This window comes from Panthera uncia (assembly GCF_023721935.1).
Source record: "Panthera uncia isolate 11264 chromosome B3 unlocalized genomic scaffold, Puncia_PCG_1.0 HiC_scaffold_2, whole genome shotgun sequence".
Classification (NCBI taxonomy): domain Eukaryota; kingdom Metazoa; phylum Chordata; class Mammalia; order Carnivora; family Felidae; genus Panthera; species Panthera uncia.
This window is the reverse complement of record NW_026057583.1, coordinates 1-13,663: the sequence shown is the minus strand read 5'-3', so window position 1 is coordinate 13,663 and position 13,663 is coordinate 1. Positions and strand designations below refer to the sequence as shown.

The following is a 13,663-nucleotide window of genomic DNA, read 5'->3' as shown; positions in this document are numbered from 1 at the left end:
ATAGATCTCTTCCAATGTCTTTATTATTATAATTATCATAATCTCGTTTTCAAAAATATAAATAGGTGCACGGAACTCTGGTGCCTGCACAGTCCCGGGGGGGGGGGGAGAGGGGGTGGGGGGCACTCCCCCTGGGAAGGAAGTGCCCCCCACCCAGCCCTGCCGAGATCGACACCTGCTCTGGTGGCAGACCCGGGTGGGAGGACGCTGGAAGAGGGACCCTGGGAGGGAACCTGGCCCCCACGCAGCGGAAGATCCCTCCATGGCTCTCTCCTGCCCCCTCACCGTCGGCGGAACCCGCCCCCTCTCTCCCAGGCTTCTCCCTCCTGGATGCAGATGGTGCGGCCCTCCTGGGTCCTCATCCAATACATTCAGCTGCGGTTTGGGCTCCAGTTCTTCGTGCCCCTCCCTCCCTCCCTCCTCCCTAGCTCTCCCTGGAGGTGAAAGAACCAACGATTGCACTGCTCTTGGATAAAGTCAGGAAACAAAAAATAATCTTCTTTATTTAACTTAACCCCTCCCCTTCTCCCCCTGTCCCTGCGCTGGTCCCTGGAAAGGCACAACGGGAGATTGAAGAAATGTCTCTAAACTCAGTCCACGGGTTACAATACGTTTGCTTGGCTTTGGCACTGGGGGGGAAATCAGATGCAGTTCTGGCGATTTGGGAGGGGGTGGGGGGCTGGGTGGGTGCATACACAATGTGGGATTTGTTTTTTTCCTTCTTTAATGGAATTCCTTATATGACAGAAAGCGACAAGAAGAGGACCCCATCCGTGTGGGATGTCAGCCTGGCGAGGCTCCTGGGCTCAGCATCCTGGGCGCGTCCGGGATGCTTTCAGTGGGCAGTGCTGGGGCGGCTCCTCCGGGCGGGCCGTGAGCTCCGCTTCTGTAGTCTGCGCTTGTACGTGGAGGCTGCAGTGAAAGGGAGACAGGAGCATCTTGACCGCTTGGAAGGGAGCTGGGCGGGCCTCACCCCTCCCCGCTCGCCCCTTCTCTGTCGCCTCCCCTCCCCGCAGAAAGCATGCACTCGAGGACGCAACCTGACCTCCCCGCTCTCTGGTTTTGATTTTTCTTGGCACCAACTTGAGCTAAAGGGGGTTTGAGGTGCTGTCAGAAGGGAAATCGGGCCACCTGCGCTTTCCTTCATCCTCGCCCGAAAGCGAGCCCTCCCTGAGGGCAGGGGTGGGGGGAGTGTGATTGAGCCCAGGGATGGTGCAGACAGCTGGTGTTCAGGATCCCCAGGCGAGGGCCAGCTGCTGCTGTGCTGCCGGAACAGGAAGGAGGACAGGGGGGCAGGATCTAACGCTGTGCCCGGCAAGGGTGGAGAGGGGTGGTGCTCACGGTCTGTGCAGGTGATCCGAGGCTCCTCCCAGTGCCCGCTGGGCTGGCACCGGATGGTGGGCACATGGCGCTGGACAAAGCCCTCAGTGCACTGGTACCGAACCAGGGAGTTGATCTCGTATCGGTCCTTCTTCTGCCCGAAGGTCCTAGCGTGCTCCACCACCGGCGGGTCTCCACAGGCCACTGAGGGGCAAACACCCTTGAGAAAGAGCTCTCAGAGGGACTCAGGCCAGTGATGAGCCCGCATGGTCCCCTGTGGCTGCGATGAGACAGTCCAGAGCCCAAGGAAGGGGCACTGAGCCTGGACACCCGGCCACCAGCCCTGGTGGCTGGCAAAGGGGCATTTTCACGCCGTGCCGAGAATCTGGAAACCACTGGTTATAATGTCTGGGGTTCTCAGTGATTTAGACCAGCAGGGTGGGAATAGAAGGAGGGTCTTGAGGGGGCGAGGAAAAGACAACAGGGACGGAGAAAGGTGGGGACGGCGGGGAAAGCCAGGCAGATCTTCTGTGACTTCTTGACGAAAACGGCCGGTATAGGAGGGCACCTGGGTGGCTCAGGTTGTGATCTCACAGTTCGTGAGTTCGAGCCCCGCATCAGGGTCTCTGGTGTCAGCACAGAGCCCGCTTCAGAACCTCTGTCTCCCTCTCTCTCACTCAAAAATAAATAAACATTAAAAAGAAAGAAAGAAAACAGCCAGTATAGGGAAGAGGGACGGGAAGGAGGGGCATGTTCTACCAGCACCTCTATATCCCCAGACTCTGAGCTAAGGACGGGGGTCTGACAACCAAAGAGAATGGGGCTCCCCACCCACGTGCCATCGTGGGTGACTTCTGTGCTGGTGCCCAGGGGACTGCGTGTGTGTGTGTGTGTGTGTGTGTGTGTAGGGGCTGGTCTGTCCTCTAGCCTGTGACCATCACCTGTCCCTGTCAACGGTCCCTAGGAGTGGACCTGCTCTTGTCTTTGGCCCTGAGACACTAGACCCCCCAGGTCAGCGGTGAAGGGCCATCAGCAGCCAGGAGATAGGGGGACTCCCCCCAGGTCCCATGGCAGGAGCCGAAAGTCTTGACTCCAACCAGGCCGGACCCCTCCCAGGAGGCTGCTCACCTGTCCCCTTTTTACACGTGAAGGGCAGGTAGTAATTGCAGGGAACGTCATTCCACTCTCCCTTCTCGTGCCAGATCATCACCACGCAGTCTTCTCCGCTGACGAAGAAGTTGTCCGGCTGGTTGGGGCGCCAGTTCTCAAATTGCTGCAGGGGGTGGGGTGGAGGGGGGCAGGGGTGAGGCTAAGGCAGGAGCTTGACACCGCCTTCTTCCTCAGTCCCTCACCATGAGCCCGTGCCGCTCCCCCTCCGGCAGGGGCTGGTCTCACTGCTGCCTCGCTTAGGTAGGATTGGGCGGTAGAGACATGGCTCTGTGGCCGTTCACGTCTTCCAGGGAGGCTTCCCTGATGTCCTCGGCTGACCTGCAGCGCTGACTACGTGTACTGTCTACTTGGCATCTATATTGCTTTCCTTCTGCCTGCCTCCTCGGGCAGACTCGAGTCCTCTGCGGGCAAGGGAGCCCTCTAAAGCTTCCACGTGGCCCTTCTGGTGGCGTGCCTTCATTCCATCATTGCCCTCCTCGTCCCCCTCTTCCCAGGCCGGTGTTCACTCGACTTGCCCGGCCCTGGGCCGGTCTCCAGAGGCAGAGATGAACCACACATGGTCCCTGCCCCCAGGGCTCCCAGCCCAGCAGCTGCTCAGTGAGTGTATGTGGTCTGACCATGTCCCTCTCTGGGGGTCTCTGCTCCCTCCCCTCCTCTGGGCCACCAACTCTTCCCGGGGCTCACCAAGGAGTGTCCGTCTGACCAGCGGAAGTCCCCTTCGATGGTCCTGTCGTTCAGGCCGATCCACTGGTAGTCTTGGGCGTTGTCTAGAGAGAAGTGTGGGTGTTGGGCACGGCGCTGGACACCCTGAGGGTGTCTGAGAAACCGAGGCAGAGAGGATGGAGGGGTGGCAGGGGGTAGGCAGGCTCCTGGGGGCACGTCACCTACTTCTAAGGCCCTGACAAGGCTCTCCGCACATGCATGTCCGGAGTGCACTTCGGCCACCACCCAAGCTGGTGAAGACTGGTGACAGCCACGGGCTTAGTCTGGCACTGACCGTGGCACGTGGTGGGCTTCCGGTGCGGCCCTGGTTTCGGAAACACCCTTCTGCCCCTCCCTGCACCGCCCCCCTGCCTCCCACCCCTGCGGCCTCTCTGGGTCCAAGTCTGCTGACGTCTGGCGGGTGAGGCCCCGCCGCACTCACTGTTGACAAACTCCTGCTCCTCTGGGGTGACAATGCTGCTCAGGTGTGACTGCTGTGCCCGACACCGGCTCTCCGCATCCACCCAGCTCTCGCGGTCGGGGAAGTAGCGGTAACAGTGGCCCTGGAACTTGGTCCAGCCCTCCTCACACAGCTCTTGGTCTGCAACACAGGTCGGGGGCTTGAAGAGAGAGGCCCCGGGGCCGACTGGGCGTGCCCAGTGCCGCCAGTCTTTCGCCAGATTCCTACATCCACCCGGCCTTCAGTGTCCGTCCTTGAAGGGAGAGGCCCATACGGATGAGGTTGAAGTTGGAAGCCAGGAAGGCCTGGCCCCGGAGCCCCAGAGCCTCTGGGCACATCTCCACTCTTTCTCTCCCTGATGTCGCCCTCCGCCCCCACCCCCACCCCACCCCAGAGCTTTTCTGCTCTGCAGGGCTGGAGAAGAGAGGTGGCGAGGTGGGAGGTGTTGAGGTTGAGGCCCAACATGGGTCAGAGGCTCCCAGGAGCCGCGGGGAGGGAAGCAGGGAGCTATAGGGAGTGTGTGAGGGAGGCAGGGAGCTGCAGGCAGCGCCGAGGGCATGAAATAGCACCTCGGGTGGGGACAGAGGGACAGAAGTAAGTCTGCTTTGGGTTTAAAGATGACTCAAAGCTCTAAGTCTGTCTATCTGAGCTGCGCCCAGGATATCTGCCTCTTTCTCAGAGGAGGAGGTAGCCAACCCGGGGTCCGCGACCCAGGGGCCCCGGCTTTTAATTTCTGGAGAGCAGGTGAAAAGAGGGAGGAGCTTCTCTCCTCACAAACCTATGTGGGTAATGGGTTCTGAGTTCAGGGGAAGGGACTGGTTTGGAGATCTTGGAGCAGGCTGAGGGGACGGACGGAGGCAGGGGCAGGAGCCGGCTCTTGGGAGTGCCTTTCCCCATCTCTGCCCCCAGCGACATCTCACTGGTAGCCGTAAATTGGTCCTGGTGGGAGCGTTATAAACCTGGGAGATTGGCAGGTGCTATGTGTCAGGGCTCCTGCTTCCTCTTCAGGAGCCAGTTGCTAAACAGCAGCCAGCACACCAGCAGACAGAGGGAATTCTAAGACCCCCTCCTCCTCCTTCTCCTGGGGTGGGGAGGGCTGCTGCTCAGGCCTGGGGGCCAAGTGCAGGGCCGGGAACCCCTCCGGCTGAATGGAGCCTCCTTTACTGGGTGCTACCGATAGTCTGGCTGACCCAGGATGGGGGGGGGACCGGGACCTGAGGGCAAGGAGGCTTAGGCTGAGGGGTGGGTGCTTGGCAGGACCGAAAGACAGACACGCAGGGGAAGGCAGAAAGAGAGGACACGCAGAGGCCAGCAGCCTGAGGAGAAGAGGTCAAGCAACAGGAGGGCTGGGGGGAAGGTCACCGGTCCCCTGCAGCCAACTGCTTCTCCACGGAGCGAGGCCAAGGTCTGGAAAGAAGGTGCCTGCAAAGAGGTAGCTCGGCGTCCGGGGGAGACCAGAGACCTCATTCCAGGGCTGGAAGGGCTGAGGGCCGAGCTGAGCAGGCAAACCCAGAGGCCGCAGCTGCTCTGGGAGGGTGCGGGGCATGCAGGAGGGTGGCTCTGGGGAAACACTGACGGAACTGCAGGGAGCCCGGAAGGAGCAGCAGGGCCGGGAGCCGAGCCATGAGACACCCGCCGGACTGAACCGGGAGAAGAGACGGGGCCTGGCTTGGCTTAGCTGGGCGACCCGGCACCGTCTCTGTGCCCCGCCAGAGTGCAGCGCCCCGTGGAGACCCTGCCTCCAGTCTGGCAGAGCACCTCCTTTCCTGGTCTGGCATCTAAGAGCTGTTGTCTGTGAGGACGCACCAGATGCTTGTCCTCTGCGCAAATATTTTGGCATCCTGGGGAGAGAAGCCTTATGACTCTCCCCTCCCTCCCAGCCCCCCGGCCAAGACCCCATGCACCAGTTTCCTGGGGCAGAGGTGGAGAGTGGGAGGCGGCAGGGAAAGAAGAGGGTCCGGGCCTTTTCTTCCAGAAGCCTTAAGTTCCTCCACCGGCCTGGAACCTTAGCAGTGCCTCCGAGGAACATGCAATCCGAAACTCCTCCCCACCCTGCTTAGGACCAAAGGGAGATTGCCCAGGAGTTTCATCTGCTTTCTGAAGTCTCTGGGACATTTAGCTTGAGGGGTCATAGAAAATGGTTTTGAACCCCGGCACGCTTCTAGTTCTGTGGGGGTTACTGCAACTAGTAACTACAAGCCCCATCTCCCCCTTTCTGAGTGGGGATGGCCCTGAGATCCTGGAGGGAAGGGGGCAGACCAGGAGCACCAGAGGCGAGAGAGCCGAGGGCTCCAGCCGGCCCTGGGAAGTTCCGGGCACACAGCTCCCCTGGCAGAGCCTGGCCGAGGTGCAGGAGCAGGGGGTTGGCAAGGACCAGGAGGGGAAACTCAGCCCCTGCCCCTTGCAGTGAGGCTCTGTCGTCTCTGGCCAGCCTTTTGCCTTGCAGGAGGGGGGGAGGGAAGGAAGCATGGGCCGGAGTGGCACTGACTGACATGGCAGCTGTCATGGTGGTGGTGACAAGGTGACGGGCAGCAGTCCCTGCTCAAGCATGACTTGAGCCTGCTGGTGACACGGGAGCTCTCAGGCAGACAGAACACAGCTCTTGCCACAGAAGAGAGAGGCAGCGTGGCCAGTGTGGCATGGCGGCTCCCGAGGCCACAGAGGGGCCGCGGAGGTCCCACGGGCAATACAGCGGGCAGACGCGGGCTCACGACTGCTGGAAGATCTTTGCTGTCATCTGGAGTGAGAACCAATTAATTACTCCCACCCATAGCTTCCTTCAAGACAAAGGCACGGGATCAGCTCTGTCCTCTTAGTCTGATGCATGCACCGACCTCGATGCGGTCTCAGCAGGTCTGGAAGCCCTGAAGAAGGTTAGTGTTTTAAAGGTCCCCCAGAGCCCCACCTTCCAAAGTGCAGGCTGGCCCGGCCTGCGTGTCTCTCCTGCGGTCAGATCAGCCAATGCCCCGGAGGAGGGTTGCCACAAGGAACAGCAGGAAGACTGGGAGTGAGTGAGGCAGACTTCTCGGTCGTTGCCCCTGAAATGGCTGTCTGGATGGGCCTTGGGGGCCCCCAGCCAGGGCCCAGAGCCTGTGGTTAGAAGGGAAGGGTGAAGGAGAAGGAGGGGGTGCAGCAGTTAGTAACATTAGCTGAAGCCGAGACGGCCGTACCAATCTCACACCGGTCCCCTCGGTAGCTGGGAAGGCATAAGCATGTGAAAGAGTCGATGGCGTCCACGCAGGTGGCTCCATTCAGACAAGGGCTTGAGAGGCACTCATCAATGTCTGCAAGAAACCAAGGGCCACCATTAGGACTCCTGCCAGCAACTCCAGCTTTGAAAGCATCGTAGGTTCTTTACTGGTGGCCAGCCCTGCTGCTCTCCAGAGCCCTGGGGGGGTGGCTGGATTTCCTAAGAACTGTTGCTGCTGCTGCTGCTGCTGCTGCCGCCATCTTGGAGCGCTGAGCCAAAGATCCAACAAGGGTTTTCCTGGATGTGTGTGATTCTCGACGGGCAAGCGGGGAGCACCGCAGCCAGGTTTCCCAGTGGTGAAGAGATCTGGTGCTTCTGAAGGCAAACACCCATTGCACGGCTCCTCCAAGATGCCTTCTCCGGTGAATATTTCAAGAGGCCTTGGGGTCTGAACTTGGCTCTGAACATGGTGCTGAGCGAGGGCCCTGGAGGTCAAGTTCTTGAAGTCTGGTTAGAACTCTTTTCTTTTCCTATCTTCTCTGTAGTTATGAACCAAGGCAAGAGGGCAAGGCCATGCATGGAGCATGAGGACAAAAAGCCAGAAGTGGTCTGCAGAGTACTGAGCCAGGAGAGAACGGCACCATGGGATATTCTCATGAGACTCCTTCAGTTTTGGGGGGTTGCAGATACCCTTGTTGTCTTCAGTAAATCCGATTCTAGAGTATGTAACAAAGATGAAGCCAGCATCATTCTCTTCACGGGAGGAAGAGAAACCAGCCCAACATTTTCCCATGTTCCTTCCAGCTTAGGGCCTTAGAACGTGGACACCTCCAGTGAGTCACAGTTTCTAGAGGGGCTCCATTCTGGCCAGTGGGAAACCAATGTTTGAAGCTGGGGAGCCACTGGGGCACCTGCGTGGCTCAGTGGGTTGACCATCTGACTCTTGATTTCAGCTTGGGTCGTGATCCTGGGGTCGTGGGATCGAGCCCCGCGTTGGGATCCATGCTGAACATGGAACCTGCTTGAGATTCTCTCTCTCTCTCTCTCTCTCTCTCTCTCTCTCTCTCTCCCCCTCTGCCCCTCTCCCCTGCAATCTCTAATTCAAATAAATAAATAAATAAATAAATAAATAAATAAAGTTGGTGAGCCACTAATAAGTGGCCACCTATCACCCTGAGGTACGGCAGGCTTATTCCTCCCAGGCACACTCTTCCTCCCTTCTGTTCTTCGGGCCCAAGATGTTCTTTCTGATCCAACCTCTTTGTGGGACTTGAGCTGTTAAGTCATTGGTCTTCGCCTCAAATTTTCATCCAGTGGCCAAGGTGAGAACTGGATCTCCTAATCCAGTTTTTCCGTGTCTTTCTGAGAAGCCAGAGACCTGGGGATCTTTTACTGTCTTTGTATTTATATCATGAAGGCCGCTGCTGTTTTTTTTTCTGGGGTACTTCCCCTGGGAACTTGCTAAAAGGTCTTATGAAGCTCTTCTTCCCAGGGGGTCAATAAGATGCTTCAATGAATGGGTGCCACTGGCTCAGGGGGCATCACGATATATGGCAAAGCCTCAGTGTGTGCAGCTGTGTTTGTACCACCTTCAGGACCCGACGTATCCACGGGTGGCGTCCACGTGAGCAGCGTCTCGCACATATTCCAGGATTAGTTCTCGCCTCTCATAGCAGCAGCCTAGACCTTAGAGTCAGTCCCCTCCTAAGAAGTCAAGAACACTTTCTTGTGGATCCTTTTTGCTAGCTGGTGCACAGTACACGTCTTCAGGATCAGAGTTGGGTTTGTGCAGTGGGTGGCCGGTTCCCACGCACTCAAGTCCTCAGGTGTCTCTCTGTTCCCACGGAGTTCTTACCTTCATCTCGGGGAGTGCACACCACGGACTAGAAACCAACAGTTCCAAGGTTGGAACTGTTCCAAGCGAAACCAAAATGCATGGAGGAACTGACCGGAGTCCCAGCATGCACTTGGATTCCCAGCATGCACCAGGATTCCCAGCAGCAGCAGTAGCAGCAATAGGTCAGGCCGGTGGGCTGGGCAGAAGCTGGGGCTGCTCTCCTGCTCCAGGAGAGCCCCTGTTCTCTTTTGTCCACTAAGCGTCATTATGGGTCACAGGAAGCACCTGGGCGAGGGGGGATTAAGCAAATGTAGGCGCTAAAGCAGTTCTACAGAGCAGGGGACAGGAGTGGCCTGTGGGAGAAGAGCCAGACATCGGCCCTGGGGCCTCTGGCCAACCGTGGGGGAGGGGCAGGAAGTCAGGCCAGGTGGCTCCCTTCACGTCATTGGCCCCCAGGTGGCCTGAGGCCCCGGGGGGTGGGGGTGGGGGGTCGGCAGTGTCCTTTTCCTCCTGGCCTTGGCACACAATCTGAGCAGGGTGAGAGACCGCAACTCGGGGAACCAGTTCCTGGGTTCAGAAGCTGTGTTGTGGAGAGCCCGGGGTTCACCAATGAGAAGACCAGAGAGCCCGTGGGTGCCAGCTGGGCAGTTTAGAGCGGGGGCCTTCAGCTGGAGGAAGAGGGCTGAGCGTCCCCTGTGGGGCTTTCCCGGGAGCCCCGCAGGCCTGTCCTGCCCCATCTCCTCTCCCTCTGGCTGGAAGAGCCACCGCAGCCTGGCAGTGCCCACCTCTTTCTGCGAAGGGCAGTTGGGACATTGCTCATCTTCTGGAACCGCAAGAGGAGTTGGGCTGGGCTGAGCACAGAAGGGGGGACCCCAGACAGGGTGACAGAGGGCGGGGGACGGAAGGGCTTTGGGCAATGGGCAGACTGCATGAAGGAAGAGAGGAAAGAGAAGGAACCGGTCTTTCACAATCTTCCCTGAGCCAGATGCTAAGTGTTCCCCACATGTGACCCTCCCAGGAGCCCTATGGGGCACAGGTGTCACATGTCGCAGTACAGGTAGGGGAACACGAGAAGTGGCCTGCCCACGTAGGTAAGCCAGGGGGACAGACTGGAAGAGGTGGAAGAATCCGACACTGAGGCTGGAAGTTGGGCCTCTGTCCCCTGGGGAGGGAGAGGGACACTGAAGTCTTGGATCTCAGCGCCTCGTTACCATTTCTGCTGCACCGGCCAAGGGCTCCCCTGTCATCTCTGAGCAGGAACCCTGGGGAGTGTCAGAACTGAGTCCTCTCCCTACTACTATAACCAAAAGCGATGATTTGTTCCGGAACCAGGCCCTCTAGAGATACCTCCAACTTAGGGGAGAAAATAACAGAGAATCCCCTAGTAAAGGCAAGGGGAATAAAGATATTTCCAAGTGATCACTTTGGCATCTGAATTGGAGACCTCAGGCCTCCATGCTGAACAGGTCTTGTCTGGTTTTTGCTCCTGTCAGAGCCCAAGACCCTCCAAGGGAGAGGGACTTTATTTGGCTCATAGAGGCTGAGTGACAGCAGGTATTTTACTCAGGTGATACCCAACTGAAGGGGTTGCCAATCAAAAAGACTGTGATATGAATGGTACCCCTCAAGTTGTTCAGTGTACAACCTGTGCAGCTATATGTGGTGATCCTGGACATAACTTTCCTGGACAAAGATGGGAGAAAATCCCCTCAAGAAGCACAGAGACCATTTCTTAACCCAGTGGATGTTCTGCACCCTGCAAAGACCTAGGATCAATCAGATGGACAGACCCGAGTAAACACATTTGCTTTCTGGTCTATCACAATTGATAGGAGGGTTGCAAGAACATATTTATCAGTTCCAATTTGCTTTTACCATAAACATGATAGGGGATGCCTGGGTGGCTGAGTCAGTTAGGCGTCGCATTCTTGGTTTCAGCTAAGGTCATGTTCTCATGGTCCGTGAGTTCGAGCCCCGCATTGGGGTCTGTGCTGACAGTGCAGAGCCTGCTTGGGATTCTCTCTCCCCCCTTCTCTGCCCCTTCCATTTGCTCTCTCACACGCAATAAATTTTAAAAACTTAAAAAAAAAACCATAACGAGACGCTTGGGTGGCTCAGTCAATCTTGGTTTTGGCTCAGGTCATGATCTCATAGTTTGTGGGTTCAAGCCCCATGCTGGGCTCTGTACTGACAGTGTGGAGCTTGCTTGGGATTTTCTCTCTCTCTCCTCTGTCTCTCTCCTGCTCCTACTCTCCCTCTTTCTCAAAAATAAACAAACTTAAAAAATAAACATCACTAAACAGTATGCTATAATTGTACAATCAAGTCTTATATTTCTAAAGGTTGATCCTGAAGGTGACTTTAATATCCTGCTTCTTAAATTCAATTATAGTTGACCTTTGAACAACATGGGTTTGTGTGTAGGTCCACTTACATGCAGATTTTTTACAGTACAGTACTGTAAATGTATTTTCTCTTCCTTATAATTTTCCTTTTTTTAAATTAAGTTCTATGCCCCACGTGGGGCTTAAACTCATGACCCCAAGCTCAGGAGTCACACACTCTACTGACTGAGGCAACTAGGTGCCCGCCCCCCCATGATGTTCTTTTCTCTAGCTTATTTTATTATAAGAATACAATACATAGAAGCACCTGGGTGGCTCGGTCGATTGAGCGTCTGACTTCAGCTCAGGTTGTGATCTCACGGTTCGTGAGTTCCAGCCCTGCATTGGGCTCACTGCTGTCAGCACAAAGCCTGCTTCGGATCCTCTCTCCCTCTCTCTCTCTGCCCTTCCCTGCTCATGCTCTCTCTCTCTCAAAAATAAATAAAACATAAAAAAAAAGAGTTCCATATAATACACAGAACATACAAAATAAGTATTAATCGATTGTTTTTTTTTTTTTAATTTTTTTTTTTTAACGTTTATTTATTTTTGAGACAGAGAGAGACAGAGCATGAACGGGGGAGGGTCAGAGAGAGAGGGAGACACAGAATCGGAAGCAGGCTCCAGGCTCTGAGCCATCAGCCCAGAGCCCGATGCGGGGCTCGAACTCACGGACCATGAGATCGTGACCTGAGCTGAAGTCGGAGGCTTAACCGACTGAGCCACCCAGGCGCCCCTAATCGATTGTTTATGTTATCACGAAGGCTTCTGGTCCACAGTAGGCTATTAGTAGTTAAGTGGGGGGGGGGGGGGTCAGAATTTATATGCAGATTGTCGACCATATGGGGGCTGCACCCCCAACCCCCAGTGCTATTCAAGGGTCAACCTTGGTTCCCTGTTAAAACCTGCCCATTGGGGCGCCTGGGTGGCTCAGTCGGTTGAGCACCGACTTCGGCTCAGGTCATGATCTCACGGTCCGTGAGTTCAAGCCCCGCGTCGGGCTCTGTGCTGACAGCTCGGAGCCTGGAGCCTGTTTCGGATTCCGTGTCTCCCTCTCTCTGACCCTCCCCCGTTCATGCTCTGTCTCTCTCTGTCTCAAAAAAATAAAAATAAAACGTAAAAAAAAAAAAAAAAAACCCTGCCCGTAGACTTTAGTTACGTCAAGTCATGAAGGTGTGATTTGTGTTTTCACTTGTAACCTTGTATTTTCACTTGCTTTGAAAGCATTTTCCCCACCCAGGGCTAAGATTTCACTGAACTTCAAACATTTCTGCTCTAGGGGAAGAGACCGTGTCAGATCATAGATCAGAGTCTCAAGCCTACAAAACGGAGAATGGTGGTTAAGACCGAAAAGAGGCTGATTAAATTTTAAGTTCACGCCCTTCCAACCCCAGAGTTTAGAGAAATCCACCCGGCACCGGGGATGGCCGGGAAATTGGACGTGAGGTAGCATGTTCCTACCTTGGGTGTACACGTAGTTACACCCTGTAGTTAACACGTCTTTAAAAAGGATTTTTAAAAAATACCAATGCCAGAGACCCTCTTCAGACCAATGATTGCATCAGAGTAGCTCCAGGTGGGGCCCAGGTGCAGTGACTTTAAAAAAGCATCCAGGTGATTCCAAGGAGCAACAGGGTTTAAAACCTCAGAGCCAGAAAGCTCACCAAATGTCAGCAACATAGGTGGGGCGGATGCTGCTGCCTTTTTTTTTTTTTTTTTTAAGTTTATTTACTTATTTTGAGAGAAAGAGAGAGTGTGATCAGGGGAAGAGGCAGAGAGAGAGGGAGAGAGAAAAATCCCAAGCAGGCCCTGCATTCAGTGCACAGCTTGACACAGGGTTCGATCTCACAAACCATGAGATCGTGACCTGAACCGAAGTCAAGAGTCGGACGCTTAACCGACTGAGTCACCCAGGTGGCCCTGCTGCTGCTTTTTAAGTGGATGGGAGTGGCATAGCCCTGCTTCTAATCGCTAAAGAATCTGAATAGTCATCAAGAGTACAGATGAATAATTTGTCAAGAACTTGTCTACGGCATGTTGATGAAACAAGCTGATGGCAACTGTCAAATACTTTCTTTTAAGGACGAAACACAGCCTCCAACCTCACTTATTAGGTGAAAGATGACCCTGAGTATTCAAACACTGCCACAGGAATAATGCTGTAGCTTGCTCCCTCTGGCGCCTGGAGAACACTGACCTATGGTCTTTCAACAGCCTGTGCTTCCCAGTCCCAGCACAGGACAACAGTGGGTCACCTGTGGAGATTAGCATGCTCCTCTGGCCTCTCGGAAGCATCCTCGACACCTGCTCTTTGGGATGATAAAGCTTTCCCTAACCAGCAGAGTAAGAGATGGGGAAGCAGAAGTAATTTTTTTTTAAATTTTTTTTTTAACGTTTATTTATTTTTGAGACAGAGAGAGACAGAGCATGAACGGGGGAGGGTCAGAGAGAGAGGGAGACACAGAATCTGAAACAGGCTCCAGGCTCTGAGCAGTCAGCACAGAACCCGACGCGGGGCTCGAACTCACGGACTGCGAGATCGTGACCTGAGCCGAAGTCGGACCCTTAACCGACTGAGCCACCCAGGCGCCTCAGAAGTA

General features: G+C 55.5%; 1 protein-coding gene across 1 annotated transcript; it reads right to left on the bottom strand.

The window, feature by feature from the left end:
* Positions 1-465: 465 nt before the first annotated feature.
* Positions 466-8,945, bottom strand: LOC125910720 (aggrecan core protein-like). Its single transcript, XM_049614177.1, has 7 exons — positions 8,792-8,945; positions 6,823-6,936; positions 3,635-3,793; positions 3,175-3,257; positions 2,449-2,593; positions 1,342-1,524; positions 466-912 (listed from the first exon to the last, which is right to left on the bottom strand). The coding sequence occupies exons 1-7, from the start codon at positions 8,943-8,945 to the stop codon at positions 836-838; spliced, it is 915 nt and encodes a 304-aa protein (XP_049470134.1). The 3' UTR covers positions 466-835.
* Between the last annotated feature and the right edge of the window lie 4,718 nt (positions 8,946-13,663).

Bases quoted from the DNA above. Each gene is read 5' to 3' on its own strand.
- LOC125910720 (XM_049614177.1), bottom strand. From the start codon at position 8,945: ATGACGCTTAGTGGACAAAAGAGAACAGGGGCTCTCCTGGAGCAGGAG. The intron at 1,525-2,448 runs GTGAGCAGCCTC...TTTGCCCCTCAG, and splicing joins CACGTGTAAAAAGGGGACAG to TGGCCTGTGGAGACCCGCCG. The intron at 913-1,341 runs GTGAGCACCACC...CTTTCACTGCAG, and splicing joins TCGGATCACCTGCACAGACC to CCTCCACGTACAAGCGCAGA.